The 21,424-nt window shown below is 46.8% G+C and overlaps 1 protein-coding gene across 7 annotated transcripts in view; it reads right to left on the bottom strand.

The window, feature by feature from the left end:
* The window catches only part of LOC140388658 (6-phosphofructo-2-kinase/fructose-2,6-bisphosphatase 4-like), a 442,444-nt gene that overhangs the window by 121,761 nt on the left and 299,259 nt on the right, over window positions 1–21,424 (bottom strand). For all 7 annotated transcript variants that reach the window (XM_072473142.1, XM_072473143.1, XM_072473141.1 and 4 more), the window contains 2 exons: window positions 17,483–17,629; window positions 10,691–10,795 (listed from right to left, as the gene is read on the bottom strand). In XM_072473142.1, the coding sequence (XP_072329243.1) occupies window positions 10,691–10,795; window positions 17,483–17,629 (252 nt within the window). The remainder of the gene's footprint in view (window positions 1–10,690; window positions 10,796–17,482; window positions 17,630–21,424) is intronic.

Here is a 21,424-nt window from a genome sequence, read left to right as displayed (position 1 = left end):
AGCTAGGGCTTTTCTCTTTGGAGCAGAGGAGGATGAGAGGTGACTTAATAGAGGTTTATAAGATGATGAGGGGGAGAGATAGAGTGGACGTTCAGAGACTTTCCCCTCGGGTGGATGTAGCTGTTACAAGGGGGCATAACTATAAGGTTCGGGGTGGGAGATATAGGAGGGCTGTCCGAGGTAGGTTCTTTACTCAGAGAGTGGTTAGGGTGTGGAATGGACTGCCTGCTGTGATAGTGGAGTCGGACACTTTTGGAACTTTCAAGCGGTTATTGATAGGCACATGGAGCACACCACAATGAGAGGGAGTGGGATAGATTGATCTTGGTTGCGGACAAAGCTTTGCACAACATCGAGGGCCGAAGGGCCTGTTCTGTGCTGCACTGTTCTATGTTCTATTACTTTTTCAGTACTCTGAAAAAGCCACTGTGCTAATTGCCAATCCCGTGTACACTTGACCTACATTATTAAATCTAGTAAGCTGCCCAGCTGTCCTGTGCTGAATCAGCCCAAGAAGCTGTTTGTGATGAACTTGGTATTACTGCCAACGGGTTGCCAGTTTATTCCACTGCCTATTGCGATTTCATTAATTTCTTTATATAGGAACCACCATGCACGGAATAAGTGCTGCCTTGTCTGAACTGAAGCATTGTTTTGTGCGCATTAGAGAGAAGTTGAAGTTTGGTGAGTAAGGGAGTTCAGTGAAGAGGGAAGACGGTGCTCCTTTCATTTTCTACCTTTTCTCAGATTCCAGTAGCTGACTCTTACTGTCCTACAGGGGTAGTCAGAGAGCCGCGGGAGCTCAGTGAGAGAGTCTGGAATAAGCAGGGAGCGGTGGGAGCTCAGTGAGAGAGTCTGGAATAAGCAGGGAGCAGTGGGAGCTCAGTGAGAGAGTTTGGAATAAGCAGAGAGCCGCGGGAGCTCAGTGAGAGAGTCTGGAATAAGCAGAGAGCCGCGGGAGCTCAGTGAGAGAGTCTGGAATAAGCAGAGAGCCGCGGGAGCTCAGTGAGAGTCTGGAATAAGCAGGGAGCAGTGGGAGCTCAGTGAGAGAGTCTGGAATAAGCAGAGAGCAGCGGGAGCTCAGTGAGAGTCTGGAATAAGCAGAGAGCCGCGGGAGCTCAGTGAGAGAGTCTGGAATAAGCAGAGAGCCGCGGGAGCTCAGTGAGAGAGTCTGGAATAAGCAGAGAGCCGCGGGAGCTCAGTGAGAGAGTCTGGAATAAGCAGAGAGCCGCGGGAGCTCAATGAGAGAGTCTGGAATAAGCAGAGAGCAGCGGGAGATCAGTGAGAGAGTCTGGAATAAGCAGAGAGTCGCGGGAGCTCAGTGAGAGAGTCTGGAATAAGCAGAGAGCCGCGGGAGCTCAGTGAGAGAGCCTGGAATAAGCAGAGAGCCGCGGGAGCTCAGTGAGAGAGCCTGGAATAAGCAGAGAACCGCGGGAGCTCAGAGAGAGAGCCTGGAATAAGCAGGGAGCAGCGGGAGTTCAGTGAGAGAGCCTGGAATAAGCAGAGAGCCGCGGGAGCTCAATGAGAGAGCCTGGAATAAGCAGAGAGCCGCGGGAGCTCAGTGAGAGAGTCTGGAATAAGCAGGGAGCAGCGGGAGTTCAGTGAGAGAGTCTGGAATAAGCAGAGAGCCGCGGGAGCTCAATGAGAGAGCCTGGAATAAGCAGAGAGCAGTGGGAGCTCAGTGAGAGTCTGGAATAAGCAGGGAGCAGCGGGAGCTCAGTGAGAGAGTCTGGAATAAGCAGGGAGCAGCAGGAGCTCAGTGAGAGAGTCTGGAATAAGCAGAGAGCCGCGGGAGCTCAGTGAGAGTCTGGAATAAGCAGGGAGCAGTGGGAGCTCAGTGAGAGAGTCTGGAATAAGCAGAGAGCCGCGGGAGCTCAGTGAGAGAGTCTGGAATAAGCAGAGAGCCGCGGGAGCTCAGTGAGAGAGTCTGGAATAAGCAGAGAGCCGCGGGAGCTCAGTGAGAGTCTGGAATAAGCAGGGAGCAGTGGGAGCTCAGTGAGAGAGTCTGGAATAAGCAGAGAGCAGCGGGAGCTCAGTGAGAGTCTGGAATAAGCAGAGAGCCGCGGGAGCTCAGTGAGAGAGTCTGGAATAAGCAGAGAGCCGCGGGAGCTCAGTGAGAGAGTCTGGAATAAGCAGAGAGCCGCGGGAGCTCAGTGAGAGAGTCTGGAATAAGCAGAGAGCCGCGGGAGCTCAATGAGAGAGTCTGGAATAAGCAGAGAGCAGCGGGAGATCAGTGAGAGAGTCTGGAATAAGCAGAGAGTCGCGGGAGCTCAGTGAGAGAGTCTGGAATAAGCAGAGAGCCGCGGGAGCTCAGTGAGAGAGCCTGGAATAAGCAGAGAGCCGCGGGAGCTCAGTGAGAGAGCCTGGAATAAGCAGAGAACCGCGGGAGCTCAGAGAGAGAGCCTGGAATAAGCAGGGAGCAGCGGGAGTTCAGTGAGAGAGCCTGGAATAAGCAGAGAGCCGCGGGAGCTCAATGAGAGAGCCTGGAATAAGCAGAGAGCCGCGGGAGCTCAGTGAGAGAGTCTGGAATAAGCAGGGAGCAGCGGGAGTTCAGTGAGAGAGTCTGGAATAAGCAGAGAGCCGCGGGAGCTCAATGAGAGAGCCTGGAATAAGCAGAGAGCAGTGGGAGCTCAGTGAGAGTCTGGAATAAGCAGGGAGCAGCGGGAGCTCAGTGAGAGAGTCTGGAATAAGCAGGGAGCAGCAGGAGCTCAGTGAGAGAGTCTGGAATAAGCAGAGAGCAGCGGGAGCTCAGTGAGAGAGTCTGGAACAAGCAGGGAGCAGCAGGAGCTCAGTGAGAGAGTCTGGAATAAGCAGGGAGCTGCGGGAGCTCAATGAGAGAGCCTGGAATAAGCAGGGAGCAGCGGGAGCTCAGCGAGAGAGTCTGGAATAAGCAGGGAGCAGCGGGAGTTTCAGTGAGAGAGTCTGGCATTGAGCCCAAATGTAGGAATCTGTAATTTATAGGATCTTAACCTGTCGAACTACGCCAAGTTTGGGGGAAGCTTAGTTGATGAATCAAAGTCCTGGCGCAATACGACAAGTTGTAAGATTTGTAATATTTCTGGACTATGCCAAGTTGTTCGATTCCTTGTATTATTCGACGGTGTAAAGTTGAAGGAATTTATATTATCTCTACTATTCGGTTACCAGTAGCACTTTGCGAATACTGGGACTCAGCAGAAATTTGCAGTTAAAACTTCTCAGGTGCCAAAAAGAATTGTTTTATTTGTAGTCGCTTGATTACAATTTGAAAGTCATTTAAAAGGCAATTCGTAGACAATTCGAAGCTTTCAGAGAATTACAGACATTATCTTTTTTTGCTTAGGCAGACAGCTCGAAAGTAACTTTTAAAAGGTCAAAGTCTGGCAATGAAACATGAAGAGAGAGAGAGAGAAAGCTAATCTTCAGCTAAACTCAAACTCAAAGTCAAAAGTACACTCCATCACTGACACAGACTGACAGAACCCCCAAAAGACATCTTCTAAACTAACAGAAAGACTATTAAGGACAAAACTGACTAAACTAACAGAAAGACAAACTGACAGAATCAAAGACAGAAATTAAGGACAGACAACACCAAAAGACAACACCCAAAATGGCGGGCGGAAACTTTTCAGTTATACACTTTCATATCTGTCTTAAGTCATCTAATCACACCCCAGTATAATCCTAATTGGTTTGGGTTAGACTCAAACACATTTGATTTGATGGCAAGCCGTCCATCTTCAATGTGCAACATCAGCTTTTTAATTGTTTCATGTCTACATGTTATGGAATGTGATATTCTGCTAATCTTTACCAGCAATAGACTGGTTTTAAGCGAGCTTAGCTGTTACCTGCATTGTGGACAATGGTGCCTTCATGTTGCTATGGTATTCAGTCCTTGTCCTTGACAATTAGCACAAGCAGTGTCAAATTGTTTTGCAACTGTGCTGTTTTAATGTCACACTGACTTTGAAAATATGCATTTGCCAGAACAACGGACCTCAGTAAAAGTGAATTATGCTGTATAAGTGGGTATTTAAAACTGGGGCTTAATATTTACGCTTAAACAGCTATCTTTTACCTATACTAGTTGTATTCGAAATACCTGGCTTCTACAGTCGGCCCTTTGATAAATCGAAAAATTAAGTGAGATATATCACCATAAGATAAAAGACATCATTAATGCGATAGGATAGGTAAAATCTACAGCCCTCCACCAAGGGGAAAAGTTACTTCCTGTCTATACTCTATCTATAACCCTCATAATTTTATACATCTCAATCATGTCTTCCCTCAGTCTTCTCTGCTCCGAGGAAAACAACCCCAGTCTTTCCAATCTCTCTTCATAGCTAGAACTCTCCAGCTCAGGCAACATCCTGGTCAATCTCCTCTGCACCATTTCCAGTGCTATCACATCCCTCCTGTAATGTGGATTCCAGAACTGCACACAATACTCTTAGTTGTCACCTAACTAACGTTTTATACATTTCCAGCATAACCTCCCTGCTTTTAAACTCTATGCCTCAGCTAATAAAGGCAATTATACCAATTGCCTTCATAACCACTGTATCCACCTGCTCTGCTACTTTGAGGGACGGGTGTACATGCACACCAAGGTTCCTCTGATCCTCGGTGCTTCCCAGGGTCCTGTTGTTTATCGTGTATTCCCTTGCCTTGTTTGTCCTGCCCAAGTGCATCACCTCACACTTATCCGGATTGAATTCTATTTCCCATTGATTTGCAAAGAAATTATAGAAGTGGGGAACTTTAATTATTCAAACATAGACCAGGATAGGAAGAGTGCAAAGGTACACGAGGGGTGCGAGCTCCTGGAATGTGTTCAGGATCATTTTCTGCAGCAATATGTTTCTGATCCAACAAGAGGACAGGCATCGAGACGCCTCGGGCTGGGAATGAGTTGGTCCAAGTACAGCAAATATTAGTGGGGGGGCATTTCAGTCACAGTGACTATTGTATCATAAGGTTTAGATTGGCCAAAGAAAATGACGAGGAGCAATTCAGAGCAGGGAAATTTACCAGGGAAATCCAACTTCGATGGGTTGAGTGAGTTGGAATCAAATGTTGGCAGAAAAGATGTCCCTTCAAAGAATAAAGTATTACAGATAATGCCACGGTAATTGTCTTGAAGGGGAATGGTAGGACAAATATATCCAGAGCGCCCTGGATGACGAGGGAGATAGAGGTGAAGATGAAAGGACAGAGTGCGCGTGTGACATGTCAGGTCGAAAATACAAAAAGGAATCAGCCGGAATATAGACCAGAAGGGAAGTGAAACCCTGAAAAACAAGGAGAGAGCTCGAAAAGAGACTGGCAACTAACATAAAGGGAATCCCAAGGCTTACATTGACATATAAAAATAAAAGGGTGATAAAAGTGTGCGGCAGATTAGGGATAAAAAGGGGGACTTGCACGTGGATGCAGGAGAAATAGTGGAGGTATTAAACAAGGACTTTGCATCTGTTTTTACAAAGAACGAGGATGCTACCCAGACGGAGGTGAGACAGGAGGTAACCGGTACACTCAAGGAATTTACATTGAGAAGGAGAGGTGTGAGAAAGACTATGGGCTGGATTCTCCCAAAATGGGGCTATGTCCTCATGCCGGCGTAAAAACGCTGGTGTTTCACTCCGCAGTTTACTGCAGAAAATAAAGAGCAATTCACTTACCTGCAGGGGGCTAGCAGGGACTCGGAGTGCATCAGGCAGCTTTGGCTGCAGATACAGGCCGCCACACTTCCGGTTCAGAGTCCGCGCATGCGCACGGCGGTGGCCTCCAGCGGCCGCGCCGAGCGCCATGGCGGACTCGGACCGCAGCACTAAGAAACACGGTCCCCCCAATCGGCCCCGCGCCGCTTCATCCGACCCGCCCGATTACTGCCCAGGCCACCCATAAGGCCCCCCCCCCAGTGATGGTACCCCCGCCCCCCACCATAGCCGCAGCCGCCGCACGCGAGTCCCGTCCAGCCATAAATGGTTAGAACCACGCCGTCGGGAACTCGGCCGGTCGGGATCAGAGTATCGCTGGGAGGGCCTCTGTCAATGGCCCCCCAGCCACGCGGCGTAATCCGCGGGCGAGCGATTCTCTGAGGAACAGAGAATCGTGGGAGCGGCGCCGGGCCTGATTCGGGTGTAAAAGCCGATTCTCCGCCCCCGCGCCAACCGCGATTTCGGCGCCGGGCTGCGGATAATCCAACCCTATATTTACTTAAAATAGAAAAAGTGCCAGGACTGGGTGAGATGCACCCAGGATACTGAGGGAAGTGAGGGTGGAAATTGCAGAGGCACTGGTGAGACTCTTCCAGTCTTCCTTAGACATAGGGATGGCCAGGAGCGACAGACCAGTCAGTTTGACTAATAATTAAGGAAGCCAGCATGGATTCATTAAGGGACAATCATGTTTAACTAACTTGGTGTCTTTTGAAGAGGTAACAGAGAAGATTGATAAGGGCAACACTGTTGATGAGGTGTAGATGGATTTTCAAAAGGCATTTGATACAGAATAGCCACATAACAGACTTAGGAGCTAAACTTTAGCTCATGGAATAAAAGGGAAAGTAGGGACTTGGATAAGAAATTAGGTGAGTGACAGGAGACAGTGAGTTGGTTGTTTTTCCAGATTGGAGCAAGGTGTGTAGTGGAGTTCCCCAGGGTTCAGTGTTGGGAACTTTGCTCTTCCTGAAATATATAGATTTTTATAAATTTAGAGTATCCAATTTTTTTTCCAATTAAGGGACAATTTAGTGTGGCCAATTCAACAAGGAACAAAGAAAAGTACAGCACAGGAACAGGCCCTTCGACCCTCCAAGCCCGTGCCGACCATGCTGCCCGACTAAACTACAATCTTCTACACTTCCTGGGTCCGTATTCCTCTATTCCCATCCTATTCATGTATTTGTCAAGATGCCCCTTAAATGTCACTATCGTCCGTATAACAGCAAAGGTCCCAGCAATGATCCCTGCGGAACACCACTAGTCACAGCCCTCCAACTAGAAAAGCACCCTTCCATTGCTACTGTCTGCCTTCTATGACCTAGCCAGTTCTGTATCCACCTTGCAAGCTCACCCCTGATCCCGTGTGACTTCACCTTTTGTACCAGTCTACCATGAGGGACCTTGTCAAAGGCCTTACTGAAGTCCATATAGACAACATCCACTGCCCTGCCTGCATCACTCATCTTTGTGACCTCTTCGAAAAGCTCTATCAAGTTAGTGAGACACGCCCTCCCCTCAGGGGCAGCACGGTAGCCTTGTGGATAGCACAATTGCTTCACAGCTCCAGGGTCCCAGGTTCGATTCCGGCTTGGGTCACTGTCTATGCGGAGTCTGCACATCCTCCCCGTGGGTTTCCTCCGGGTGCTCCGGTTTCCTCCCACAGTCCAAAGATGTGCAGGTTAGGTGGATTGGCCATGATAAATTGCCCTTAGTGTCCAAAATTGCCCTTAGTGTTGGTTGGGGTTACTGGGTTATGGGGATAGGGTGGCGGTGTTGGCCTTGGGTAGTGTGCTCTTTCCAAGAGCCGGTGCAGACTCGATGGGCCGAATGGCCTCCTTATGCACTGTAAATTCTATGATATGATTCACAAAACCATGCTGCCTCTCACTAATACGTCCATTTGCTTCCAAATGGGAGTAGATCCTGTCTCGAAGAATTCTCTCCAGTAATTTCCCTACCACTGACATAAGGCTCAACGGCCTGTAGTTCCCTCGATTATCCTTGCTACCCTTCTTAAACAAAGGAATAACATTGGCTATTCTCCAGTCCTGCGGGACATCACCTGAAGACAGTGAGGATCGAAAGATTTCTGTCAAGGCCTCAGCAATTTCCTCTCTCGCCTCCTTCAGTATTCTGGGATAGATCCCATCAGGCCCTGGGGACTTACCTACCGTAATATTTTTCAAGACGCCCGTCACCTCGTCTTTTTGGATCTCAATGTGACCCAGGCTATCTACACACCCTTCTCCAGACTCAACATCCACCAATTTCTTCTCTTTGGTGAATACGGATGCAAAGTATTCATTTAGTACCTCACCCATTTCCTCTGGCTCCACACATAGATTCCCTTGCCTATCCTTCAGTGGGCCAACCCTTTCCCTGGCTACCCTCTTGCTTTTTATGTATGTGTAAAAAGCCTTGGGATTTTCCTTAACCCTATTTGCCAATGACTTTTCGTGAGCCCTTCTAGCCCTCCTGACTCCTTGCTTAAGTTCCTTCCTACTTTCCTTATATTCCACGCAGGCTTCGTCTGTTCCCAGCCTTTTAGCCCTGACAAATGCCTCCTTTTTCTTTTTGACGAGGCCTACAGTATCTCTTGTTATCCACGGTTCCCGAAATTTTCCCTATTTATCCTTCTTCCTCATGGAACATGCCGGTCCTGAGTTCCTTTCAACTGACACTTGAAAGCCTCCCACATGTCAAATGTTGATTTACCCTCAAACATCCGCCCCCAATCTAGGTTCTTCAGTTCCCGCCTAATATTGTTATAATTAGCCTTTCCCCCAATTTAGCACATTCACCCTAGGACCACTCTTATCCTTGTCCACCAGCACTTTAAAACTTACTGAATTGTGGTCACTGTTCCCGAAATGCTCCCCTACTGAAACTTCTACCACCTGGCCGGGCTCATTCCTCAATACAAGGTCCAGTACAGCCCCTTCCCTGGTTGGACTGTCTACATATTGTTTTAAGAAGCCCTCCTGGATGCTCCTTACAAACTCTGCCCCGTCTAAGCCCCTAGCACTAAGTGAGTCCCAGTCAATATTGGGGAAGTTGAAGTCTCCCATCACAACAACCCTGTTGTTTTTACTCTTTTCCAAAATCTGTCTACCTATCTGCTCCTCCATCTCCTGCTGGCTGTTGGGAGGCCTGTAGTAAACCCCCAACATTGTGACTGCACCCTACTTATTCCTGATCTCTATCCATATAGCCTCACTGCCCTCTTGAGGTGCCTCCCGTAGTACAGCTGTAATATTCTCCCTAACCAGTAGCGCAATTCCACCACCCCTTTTACATCCCCCTCTATCCCGCCTGAAACATCTAAATCCTGGAACGTTTAGCTGCCAATCCTGTCCTTCCCTCAGCCAGGTCTCTGTAATGGCAACAATATCATAGTTCCAAGTACTAATCCAAGCTCTAAGTTCATCTGCCTTACCCGTAATACTTCTTGCATTAAAACATATGCACTTCAAGCCACCAGACCCGCTGTGTTCAGCAACTTCTCCCTGTCTGCTCTGCCTCAGAGCCCCACTGTCCCTATTCCCTAGTTCTTCCTCAATGCTCTCACCTTCTGACCTATTGTTCCCGTGCCCACCCCCCTGCCACACTAGTTTAAACCCTCCCGTGTGACACTAGCAAACCTCGCGGCCAGGATATTTATGCCTCTCCAGTTTAGACTTCTTGTACAGGTCACACCTGCCCCGGAAGAGCTCAATTCAGCTACTCTGCACATCTTTTTGTATAGTGGGGCGAGACCCATGCAGACACGGCGAGAATGTGCAAACTCCACTCGGTGACCCAGGACCGGGATCGAATCTGGATCCTCACACCGTGAGGCAGCAGTGCGCCGATATATATTAATGACCAAGACTGTGTTGTTCAGGGCATGATTTCAACATTTTCAGATGATCTGAAGATTGGCAACGTTATCAATTGTGCTGAGGATAATTCTGATCTTCGAAAGGCCAAAGACATATTGGTGGATTGGACAGAAAGTGGCAAATGATTTGGATTTGTCACATGCACTGAGTAACAATGAAAAGTACTGTTCTGCGTACAGTCCAGACAGATCGTTCCAGACATGAAAAACATAAGATAGATACATAATATAAATACATAGACATGGTGTGAAGCATACGGAGTGTCGCAACACTCAGTAGAGAAGATGCGTGGAGTGATCAGTTCAGTCCATAAGAGGGGAAGAAACTGTTTTTGAATCTGTTCTCAGACTTTTGTATCTCCAGCCTGATGGAAGAGGTTGGAAGAGAGAATAACCCGGGTGGGAGGGGTGTTTGATTATGATGCCTGCTTTCCCGAGGCAGTGGGAGGTGTAGACAGAGTCAATGTGGACATGCCGAATTTCCTTAGTTTCCAGAGGAAGTACAGGCGCTATTGTGCTTTCTTGGTGGTAGCGTTGACATGGACGGATCAGGGCAGATTGTTGGTGATGTGCACACCTAGGAATTTGAAGCGGTCAACCATCTCCACCTCGGCCCCATTGATGCTGACAGGGGTGTGTACAGTAATTTGCTCCCTGAAGTCAAACAGCAAGGAGTCCATACACATGTTCCAATCTTTCATTTTAAACCCAAATAACCTTCTCCCATCATCCCTTTTGCGTGTGTGTGCAAATCTTCGGCAAGAATTATTCAATAACCCTCGTGAAAATTGGACATATGACTACACCATGCTGGGCAACATTACAGTCACCCAAAAATTCTATTCAATGTTGAGTGTGAAACATGCAGAATGAGTACTTGGGCAGTCTCACAAAGCCACAGCAGGAGGTGCCAGAGAGAAGGCGGTGCCCACAGAACTCCCAGCAAACCCTCATTATATTTGCCATAAAAATTGTATTTGAAAGCTCTGACATGAAACTCCAAAGTGACGGAGTTTAATGATATCAAGTGATGGACAAAACCACTGTGAAGAGATTTGCTCAGAGTTATACAATGATGCTGCATTCCGTTCCTCACCTCTCCTTTTGGATACCGATATCTGTATTTGTCCTGATCTCTTAATGCAAATTCTGCTGGGTAATTCTTCTGAATCTCCTCATACATCATCTCCTCGCAGACACCCTGAAAAACATGCATCAAATCATGAGACCCGAATTGAGATAACAGATTCTTCTCCCAACCTCCCCCACTCCCTCTAAATCTCAGGAACAATCCACCTAGAATTATAGAAACGTTCCCGCACAGGGGGCCATTCGGCCCTTCTTGTCCATGCCAACCCGAGGACACTCTGGTGCCCTTTCTAATCCCACCTTCCTGCACCCGGTCCATAGCCTTGAGCTTAGAGCAGTTAAGGTGCAGGTCCGGGTCCCTTTTAAAAGAGTTTAGGGTCGCTGCCTCCACCACCAACTCGGGCAGCGAATTCCAGACTCCCAGTACCCTGTGTGTAAAAAACTATTCCTCGCGTCCCCTCCACACCTTCTGCCTCTTATCTTGAATCTATGTCTCCTGGTTCTAGAATTCGACACGAAGGGAAACAATTTATTCTGTCCACGCTATTACTTCCTCTCATAATTTTGTTCACCTCAATCAAGTCACCCCCTCAGCCTTCTTTGTTCCAAGGAAAATAACCCCAACCAATCCAATCTCTCCTCATAGACACATTTTTTCAGCCCTGGCAACATTCTTGTAAACCTCCTCTACACTCTCTCCATAGCAATTACATTCTGTCTATAATGCGGTGTGCAGAACTGCACACAATATTCCAGTTGTGGCCTCACCAGTGTTTTATACAATTCCAACATTATAGGCGAGAATCTCCAAGCCCCAGCCGGGTCGGACAATCCCCGGGGGCGGCGTGAATCCCGCCCTGCCGCCGGCTGCCGTATTCTCCGGGGGCGGGATTCACGCCACGCCTGTCGGGGGCCGTTGGCAGCGCCCCCCCCCCGGCAATTTTCCGGGCCCCGATGGGCCGAACGGCCGTCTGTTTTTGGCCAGTCCCGCTGGCGTGAATCACTCAACGAACGCACCGGTGGGACATGGCAGGTAAGTCGGCGGGAGCAGTGCTCGGGGGGATCTGACCCCGGGGGGGGGGGGGCCCCCATGGTGGCCTGGCCTGCGATCGGGGCCCACCGATCTGCGGGCGTGTCTGTCCAGTGGGGGCACTTCTTCCTTCCTCGCCGGCCCCTATAGGGCTCCGCCATGGCCGGCGCGGAGAAGAGAACCCCCCGCGCATGTGCCAAAATACGCCAGCCGGTCTGCGCATGCGCAAACTCGCGCCGGCCCTTTGGTGCCGGCTGGAGAGGTGCCGACCCCTCCGCCGTCCATCTAGCCCCCGAAAGGGCGGAGAATGCTGCACTTTCGGGGACTGTTGACACCGGCGTGGTTGGCGCCGGTTCTCCCGCCGGCGTGGGGACTTAGTCCCCAGAAGGGAGAATCCCGGCCTATATCTTTACTTTTATATTCTACACCTCTGCTAATGAAGGAGAGCATTCCATATGCTTTCTTTACAACCTTGTCTACTTGAACAGCTGCCTTTAGGGATCTGTGTACTTGTACATCAAGATCTCTCACTTCATCCACCCCTCTTTAATATATTCCCATTTATTGTGTACTCCGAATTTATTGGCCTCCCTAAATGGGTGACCTCGCACTTCTCTGTGTTAAATTCCAGCTGCCACTTTATCGCCCACTCCACCAACCCATCGATATCGTTTTGGAGATTGTAGCTAGCCTCCACACTGCCCACCACTCGGCCAATCTTTGTCGTCAGCAAATTCCCCAACCATGCCCCCCACGTTCACGTCAAAATCTTTGTGAATTTCAGTAACATCTAATGCCCTAACGAACCCCACTGTGAATCACAGTAACTCATGTGACAGCAGAATTAAATGTTCTTGCAGACTATTTTCGCAAACCTTTTTTTTTTACATAAAAAGAAAATGTTGTACCTTTAGACGAACAGTACAAAATAAATAGATTGCTGAAGCATGTGTGTTTGATGGAAAATTAACTGAGATCTATTTAATCAGTCTTCACTGTACAGAGTTTGGCACTAGACTTCTCTAAAAACCCAAAGTAGACAATGATGTCACGCATGTCATGTGTCTCGATCTTTAAGAGACATTTCACACATACAATAACCCACATCTATAACATAGCTAATTCTAAAGTCCAACACAACTTGTATTTTAACACAATTCACTTTATGTAGACCCTTACTGTCAATTACATGTCCTAGATATTGTATGGGTGTCTGAAATAAATCACATTTCTCTTTCCTGACACGCAGCCCATACATCTGAAGGCATTTAAGTGTGAGTTTTCAGTCTAAGTAAATCTTCATCGGCAATCAAATGTCATCGAGGTAAGTCATTGCGGATCTGGTCCATTGATTGTTGAAATAAAGCTGGTGCTGACGTTATTCCGAAAGGCAATTTGCTGTAGTGGAACAGACCTTTCCCATGATGGTAGCAGGCGTTAAGATTCAGCTGCCGCATTCATTTGTAGCTAGGCCTGCGATAGGTCAGTCTTGCTGAACTTCTGTCCCGCTAGGCCTGTGAACAAATCTTCAATCAATGGTAGCGGGTATTGATGTACACATTGAACTGGATTGTTTGTTAAAACCTCCACAGATACAAATTGACCCATCCTGCTTGATGACAGGAGTTGTCCAGTCACTAATAATGATGGTGTTACAACACCCTGGGCCAGCGCACAGTCAATTCCAGCCCCACTTGTCCCTTCCCTGAGTCACAACACAAGTGAATTAACTTATAATTCTCATAAAAATACCCAAAGTCTTTGGCCCTTGGCTTCCCAAGAATTACAGTCACCAGGTTTGTAAATGTAAACACAATTACTGTTTATTTATTTTTAAATTTAGAGTACCCAATCATTTTTTCCAATTAAGGGGCAATTTACCATGGCAAATCCACCTAACCTGCACATCGCGCACACAGGGAGAATGTGTAGTGCTTATTTATAACAAGAAGTATAATGACTCTACAGCAAATAGAAGTGGTCAACTATTGTCGAATTCCACATACCATGCTACATACCCCTACACATACCCCTACACACACACAGAAAGAATGGGGCAAAATAAAATAAGTAAAAGGATTTTTTTTTTCAGTTGGTGGTTTCCCACAACTTTACTCCTCTCAAACCTTGCTTACAGTTTATGGTTTTATTGTAGGTTCATTTGGGTCTCTGCAGTTTCAGAAAAACAGCAACTCACATGTTTTCTTGAGAGCAAGAGAGAGCGAGGTCCTTTCCCCTGAGCGTCCAGGATCCAAAGGGAAACTCCTTCGGACTCTGAAAAGCATTCCACTGGGAGAGGCTTCAATCACCACTTGTTACCAGACAGAGTACGACCTTTTGGACAATTCATTGGCTGCCAGCCAATCAATCAAACCTAGTCCCACCCAATCTCTCTCGCTCTCTGGTGCCGACAACTCTGCAGCCTCCTGTACAATCCAGCTGAGACTAGCAGAGTGTTTTCACCTGTAACTTTTAAATTCTACTGATCGTCTTAAAGAGACAGGTCATTAATCATCCATGGATCAAAATGACAACAGCAAAATTAAAGAAAGGGGAAATAGGGGAATAAACAGGAAGGATAAAAACAAATTACTGTGGATGCTGGAATCTGAAACAAAAACAGAAAATCTGGACAATCTCTGCAGGTCTGACAGCCTCTGTGGAGAGAAAAGGGAGCGAACGTTTCGAGCCTGGATGACTCAATGAACACAAATATCCTGACAATGTGTTCCAAGACTCCCGTTTCTACAAGTCTCGGTAGTTTTGCTTCAATCTTTGGACATATTGCATAGGGCACTGGTCTAACCTCGAGACATCTCTGCTGGCTATTTTCCTTCATCTTCGTGGACACTTTTACTCCTTCATGGACCCCATTCAAAAACACTGCTGTTTTTTTCATGATGGTCTGTAAGTCAGACTTTGAATCAACTAAGCTGTTGACAGCGCTCCAACTCAATTTAATGCTTTCCAGCCAAGACTGGCTAAAGAAAGCTGGAAACCTCCTTGCCCCACGTGGGAAGTGGTTGCTTTGCAGTTTGACCTCTTAGCTCAAACCTGACTATAATGCAGCCACTCAGAGGTACTCGCTCTTCAGTTTAGATCCTCAAGATCACACCTGCTGGTTTTAAAGGCGGATGATTAGGTTTCTGTCCGCAGGTGGTCTCAGGAATTAGGGAGATGGCAGTCCCTAATCGACCTCCATTTTAATAGGTTGTCCAGTAACAGTGTGACTCACCCTGGGCATAGAGTGCGTTCAACTTTCTTCTTCATCAGAACAAATTGTTTTAGTTTCATTGTGGCTTTTGTTCTTTATGATTAATCATAGAATCCCTACAATGCAGAAGGAGGCCATTCAGCCCACTGAGTCAGCACCAACCCTCTGAAAGAGCACCCTATCTAGGCCTAATTCCCACTTTATCCTCGTAATCCCACCTAACCTTTGGGCACTAAGGGGCAATTTTTTTAGTAAGGCCAATCCACCTAACCTGCACATCTTTGGACTGTTGGAGGAAACCAGAGCACCCGGAGGAAACCCACCCAGTCACTGAGAGAAAGTGCAAACTCCACACAGACAGTCACACGAGGTCGGAATTGAAACCAGGTCCCGGACGCTGTGAAGCAGCAGTGCTAACCACTCTGCTGCCCATTCTACATTGTGAATTTTCTTACTTGATTTTGTTTTGTATCTTCCTTTAAATGAGTTTTGTCTTCCTGTGAGCATTTCTCTCTGGAGTTTACTGCAGCACGCTCTTGCTGTGTGAGCACTTTTATATTGACTGTCCTTGCTCCAGCGTTCAGCCTGTGAATGGCCCCTTTTTGCACAGCAATGAACGCCTGTTGCTGGATAGACATCTTCTGGCGGCCGCCAGTTTATGGATCCTTGGCTTATCCGAGCTGAGAAACCTCCTTAGCCGCGTGTTGCACTGAAACAACAATATCTAACGGAGTCTTCAGACTTAGATTTTGTTCAGTTAATAATCTTCTTTGAATGGCCTAATTTTTCAAACCACACACTAAACGATCTCTAATTGTGTCATCTAACAAGTCGCCAAATTTGCAAACGCTCTGCAAGTCGCTTCAGGGTTGCAACAAACTGCGCAATACTGTCCCCTTCAAACTGATTCCTTTGATGAAAACGAAACCTCTCCAAATAATCAACAACTTTGGTGAATAATGATCTTCTAATATTTTAACCAATTCCGGTTTTCTCAGGCTGAACTAACTTTTTAATAAATTAAAAGCTTTGTTAACAATTGTATTTAGGAATGCAGGGAACTTAATTTTTGTGAGGACCACAAAGAATCCAGCACGAGTTTGTAGAATCAAACAGAAAGTAACTTTATTCACAAGGATATAATAATAATCTTTTATTGTCACAAGTATGAAGTTACTGTGAAAGGCCCCTAGTCGCCACATGCCGGCACCTGTTCGGGTAAGCTGGTATGGGAATTGAACCCACGCTGCTGGCCTTGTTCTGCACTACAAACCAGCTTTTTAGCCCACTGATATATGTAAACAGGGTCAGTATTTCATTACTGATTCCCTCTGTAGCCGGTATCACAGTGGCCAGCTCTATTTATACAGCTGTGTTGTTAATGATTGCCCCACGGCTCCTCTGATTGAGGGATCTCATATTCCCCAAGTAACATGGGGTAACCAATTGTCCTCAGCCATTAGGATCCGGGCAGGTTATAACATTAATATATTCCCAAAGTTTATTGGCTAAAATGTAACAATGGAATCTCTCTGAATATGATTTATAGAGTCTATTGCGCCAAAATGTCCTGCCACTTTACACAAAATCGGAATGCTCCCCCACTTTGCTTAATTGAGTGGTTTAGTTCAAGATGGATTACCAATTTGTAACAGCTTTAACTTTCATACAAATTATGATAATAGTTTGTTCTCTTTCTCGCGCTACCTCGGTGTATTTCTGTACTGTTCGTGGCGAGCCTCGCAGCTCGATTCCTCAGATTGCCGGTTTCAATCCGGTACCAGCCCTTCCTTTGAAATTTTCCCCCATACCCTTCCCATTACTGATGCCAGTAATCTTTAACCTTTTGTTAATCTGCTTGATCGATTGATCTGTTAAAGCTGCTCCACTCCTTGAAAAATAATGTTTTTCTTCTTCGGATTCCATTCTCATCACCAGTTTTCTTTTTGTAACTTGTTTTTTCTTTTTAATTTGTTCATGGGGAGAGAGCGTCGCTGTGCCAGCATTTATTGTCCATCCCTAGTTGCCCTTGAGGGGCAGTTAAGAGTCAATCACATTGCTGTGGGTCTGGAGTCACATGTGGGCCAGACCGGGTAAGGACGGCAGATTTCCTTCCCTAAAGGACGTTAGTGAATAGTTGTATCTTTAGACTAACAGTAAAAAATAAATAGATTGCCGAAACATGTGGTTTTGATGCAAGATCAACAAAGCTTCATTGAGTAGGTCTTCACTGTTCAAGGTTTGGCACCAGCTGATGACATCATGTATGTCACGTAATGCGATCTTAAAGGGACATTCAATAACCCACATATATAACAGAAAAGGTTTTATTTTTCATTCTGAATCTGCACCATTTCCAGGTATGCGCTATAATCAATTCTGCACCTCTTGTAAGTGCCCACAATCTATGTTTGATTTCCCACATTCATCAACTTTATCCTCATTGCTTCAAACTGAACTGGTCCTCTAGTCTTTTCTCCAATTATATAATAGGAGTTACGACAATGCTGAAAGGACTGGACTCCAACAAAAAAGCGAATTAAATGTGAACTGACCGCATCAATTTCATTCAATATCTTCCACTGCTCGTAGGGCACCTTCAGGGCCTCTGCAGTCTGGATCGTTCTTTTCATCTGACTTGTCCAGACCTTCAGGTCTCTTATGTTCTGCTCCTGTATGAACTCTCCTAATGAACTGGCAAACTAGCAAAAACAGCAAAGAGGAGCAAGATATTTTAATGTACATAACTTCCAGGTGTACATTTGCATCAGAGGCTTAATAATTTTCATTTTGACATGTATGAACACTTGGATTCCTCCAAACAGCAGATCACAAGTAATACTGTTGCTTCACACTCGCAGCTCAGACAGATACCCAGGCTCTTCGGGAGGGTGTTGAGGGTTTGGTGCCACGTCGAGGGTTTGGTGCCACGTTGAAGGCTGTTGAGGGTTAGGTGCCATGTGATACAAGAAGGAAAGCTAACTGCTCTTGAAGAATATACAACCACCCAAACATTGCATGAAATCTACCAAAAGAGAGGCAGTCTGCATTTCTGGCAGCATTTTAATGAGACAAAGTTTTGCACTGTTGCCAATTACATGAACTCTTCATAGACTCGGTCCACCAATAAACAAACAGTAATCAGTTGTACTGTCAGAGTGTATTTGGTGAGTGGAATTTAATGCTCTCCTGCACCCCCCCTCCCCATGGTAAGTTTAAAGACAGATAGGGTGCCCCACTGCCTACCCACCTCTGCACCGATCACGTCAATCAAAAGACTTGTGGACAGCCCATCACCAAATGGGACCCCTATGTTGGCAAATAACTACGGACCTCATCCTTCCAATGCTGGTACTGACCCAGCAGCAGGTGTGGGAGTCACCATGAGGGGAGCCAAAATGCAAACCCTGTCAGAGGGAGCATCTCATTCAAAGGCATTCAGTGTCTCATTCAATGAATGGACATTAGGAAGGGGGGGGGGCAGTCACTGACAGCCAACTACTCCCAGCCTTGCAGTCCACAGCCATCCCCACCCAGTGAAGCCCCTACCATCATCTGTGCAGAGAGACCTGGGAGTGCCAGTGCATGAGTCGCAAAAAGTTGGTTTACAGGTGCAACAGGTGATTAAGAAGGCAAATGGAATTTTGTCCTTCATTGCTAGAGGGATGGAGTTTAAGACTAGGGAGGTTATGCTGCAATTGTATAAGGTGTTAGTGAGGCCACACCTGGAGTATTGTGTTCAGTTTTGGTCTCCTTACTTGAGAAAGGACGTACTGGCACTGGAGGGTGTGCAGAGGAGGTTCACTAGGTTAATCCCAGAGCTGAAGGGGTTGGATTACAAGGAGAGGTTGAGTAGACTGGGATGGTACTCGTTGGAATTTAGAAGGATGAGGGTGGATCTTATAGAAACATATAAGATTATGAAGGGAATAGATAGGATATATGCGGGCAGGTTGTTTCCACTGGTGGGTGAAAGCAGAACTAGGGGGCACAGCCTCAAAATAAGGGGAAGTAGATTTAGGACTGAGTTTAGGAGGAACTTCTTCACCCAAAGGGTTGTGAATCTATGGAATTCCTTGCCCAGTGAAGCAGTAGAGGCTCCTTCATTAAATGTTTTTAAGATAAAGATAGATAGTTTTTTGAAGAATAAAGGGATTAAGGGTTATGGTGTTCGGGCCGGAAAGTAGAGCTGAGTCCACAAAAGATCAGCCATGATCTCATTGAATGGTGGAGCAGGCTCGAGGGGCCAGGTGACCTACTCCTGCTCCTAGTTCTTATGTTCTTATGTGTGTGGGTCTTTAGGCAATCCTGAATCTGGGAGGGGTATGACACTGCCAGCAGCCACCACTGCTACCCCTGTGGCGCTGCTGAGCAAAGAATGGCTGCCAGCCTGTGATTGGCTGCCAGCTCTCAGTGGACGGTGTTACGACACCCTGGGATAGCTCACGGTCAATTCCAGCCCCACAGACCCCGGAGTCCCGACACAAGTGGATTATCAAATAATCATATAAAGTTTCTAAAACCCTTGACCCTTTACTGCTCCAATGACTTACAGGCACCATATTTGTAAGTGAAACACAACAACTGTTTATTTATAGCAAAAATAGAGATAAGACATGTAATAATTATAAGAGAATGCGGCCAGCTAATCTACCCCCCCCCCTCCTTTTACCGTCCCACTATCTACCCAAACACACACAAGACACGGACACACACAGAGAAATAGAAAGGGATAAACTGATAAGCTTTAAAATGGAAAAAGAGAAGTGTCCTTATTTCTGATATTCAAGTCATTACAGCCGGCTATTGCCCAGCACGCGGAGTGCTGAAACCATCAATGAGATAATTAGATTACTAACGAGGATCTTCGGGCAGCTACATTTAATCAGAACTCCCCGGCTGCAGGATTTACTCTGGGAGTCACTTTCACTTTTATTAACCTGGTTTCACTCAAAGACCAGTCTCAGGCTTGTTTAATTCTTATTTGTTTCCAGCTCCAACAGAATGTCCAACAGATTGCCTGAGGTAAGAACAGAGTTCTCCACAAAAGAGTTTAAAAATATTTTCAAACAACTGACCCTGCCTGCAGCTTGTGGCTGGACTGAACATCCTGCAGTTCAATCTGGCTGAAAAGAGAGAAACGTTTTCACCTTGAATCTTTAAACAGGGTCCATCAGGTACGAGAGAGGGGTCAGGGCTGTAGCCCTCCAGCTTCTTGATCAAACTGAAACTAAAAATTCCAGATGAAGTTTTCCTGCCCTAGGCAGAACATTCCAAAGTGATCAGCACCAACCAGCATAAATTATCAGCTAAGAACCTGGCAAAGTAAACAGCTCATTGGCCGCCAGCCAAGTCCATCAAGAAGAGTCAATACCGATGTCAGCACATCCTGCTGGATTCCTTTTCTTTCAAATTAAAAGGTGAAGTCCATCTTAAAGGCATAGGCGAATTTCTGCCCACGTACCAAAATTGAAATAGAATGATGGAAATTAAAAGGAAAAAACAAGAGACAGACAGGGATTAACCAGAGGATCCTCACACCAGGACTTTTGCTCTCCGGGGTTCTTGAAACTGAGGAAAGCCCACCTCTGCAGACCTAATTGCCACTTAATCCAACACTGTCCAACTGTCCGGAATTTAATGGGATTGTTGCTTATTCTGACCGTCAAAGACGTCCCTTACCCTCTATTTCCAGCACGGTCTGGAAGTGACTGAGCCTGGACGTTTCCTCTTGTCTTTGCATGTCGTTGGCCACTGGGAGAGGAGATGGGGGATATGATCACCAACACAAACCTCTCTCCACCCCAAGTTGACTGAAATATCCCTTATTTGATCTCATAAGTGTAGTGTTAGGATCTGGCACATAAAGCGTTTACATTCAGAAAGTCAGGGGGCATGGGATACAGGGAAGTTTGCCTGTCTGGATACAGAATTGGCTGGCTGAAAGAAGATAGCGAGTGGTAGTGGATGGAAAGTATTTCGCCTGGAGGTCGGTGACCAGTGGTGCCCCGCAAGGATCTGTTCGGGGACCTCTGCTCTTTGTGTTTTTTATAAATGACTTGGATGAGGAAGTGTAAGGGTGGGTTAGTAAGTTTGCCGATGACACAAAGGTTGGGGGAGTTGTAGATAGTGTTGAGGGCTGTTGCAGGTTACAACAGGACATTGACAGGATGCAGAGCTGGGCTGAGAAGTGGCAGATGGAGTTCAACCATGGAGCGCGGGAGATTGAAAAAGCGCGGGAGCTGCGAGGCAGAGCGGACAGTTTAAAAGGTTGCGGCCTGGGTGAGGTAAGTACTGCTTAACAACCTCCTTACCTTGCAGGTCAGCTGGGAGCGGGAGAGAGAGAGAGCCGGGACTTTGGAAACAGCGCGGGAGATTGAAAAAGCGCGGGAGCTGCGAGGCAGAGCGGACAGTTTAAAAGGTTGCGGCCTGGGTGAGGTAAGTACTGCCTAACAACTTCCTTACCTTGCAGGTCAGCTGTTAGTTTCGGGAGATCA

This window comes from Scyliorhinus torazame, chromosome 13, assembly GCF_047496885.1.
Source record: "Scyliorhinus torazame isolate Kashiwa2021f chromosome 13, sScyTor2.1, whole genome shotgun sequence".
In the NCBI taxonomy this organism is placed as follows: domain Eukaryota; kingdom Metazoa; phylum Chordata; class Chondrichthyes; order Carcharhiniformes; family Scyliorhinidae; genus Scyliorhinus; species Scyliorhinus torazame.
This window is presented reverse-complemented; position numbering and strand designations above follow the sequence as displayed.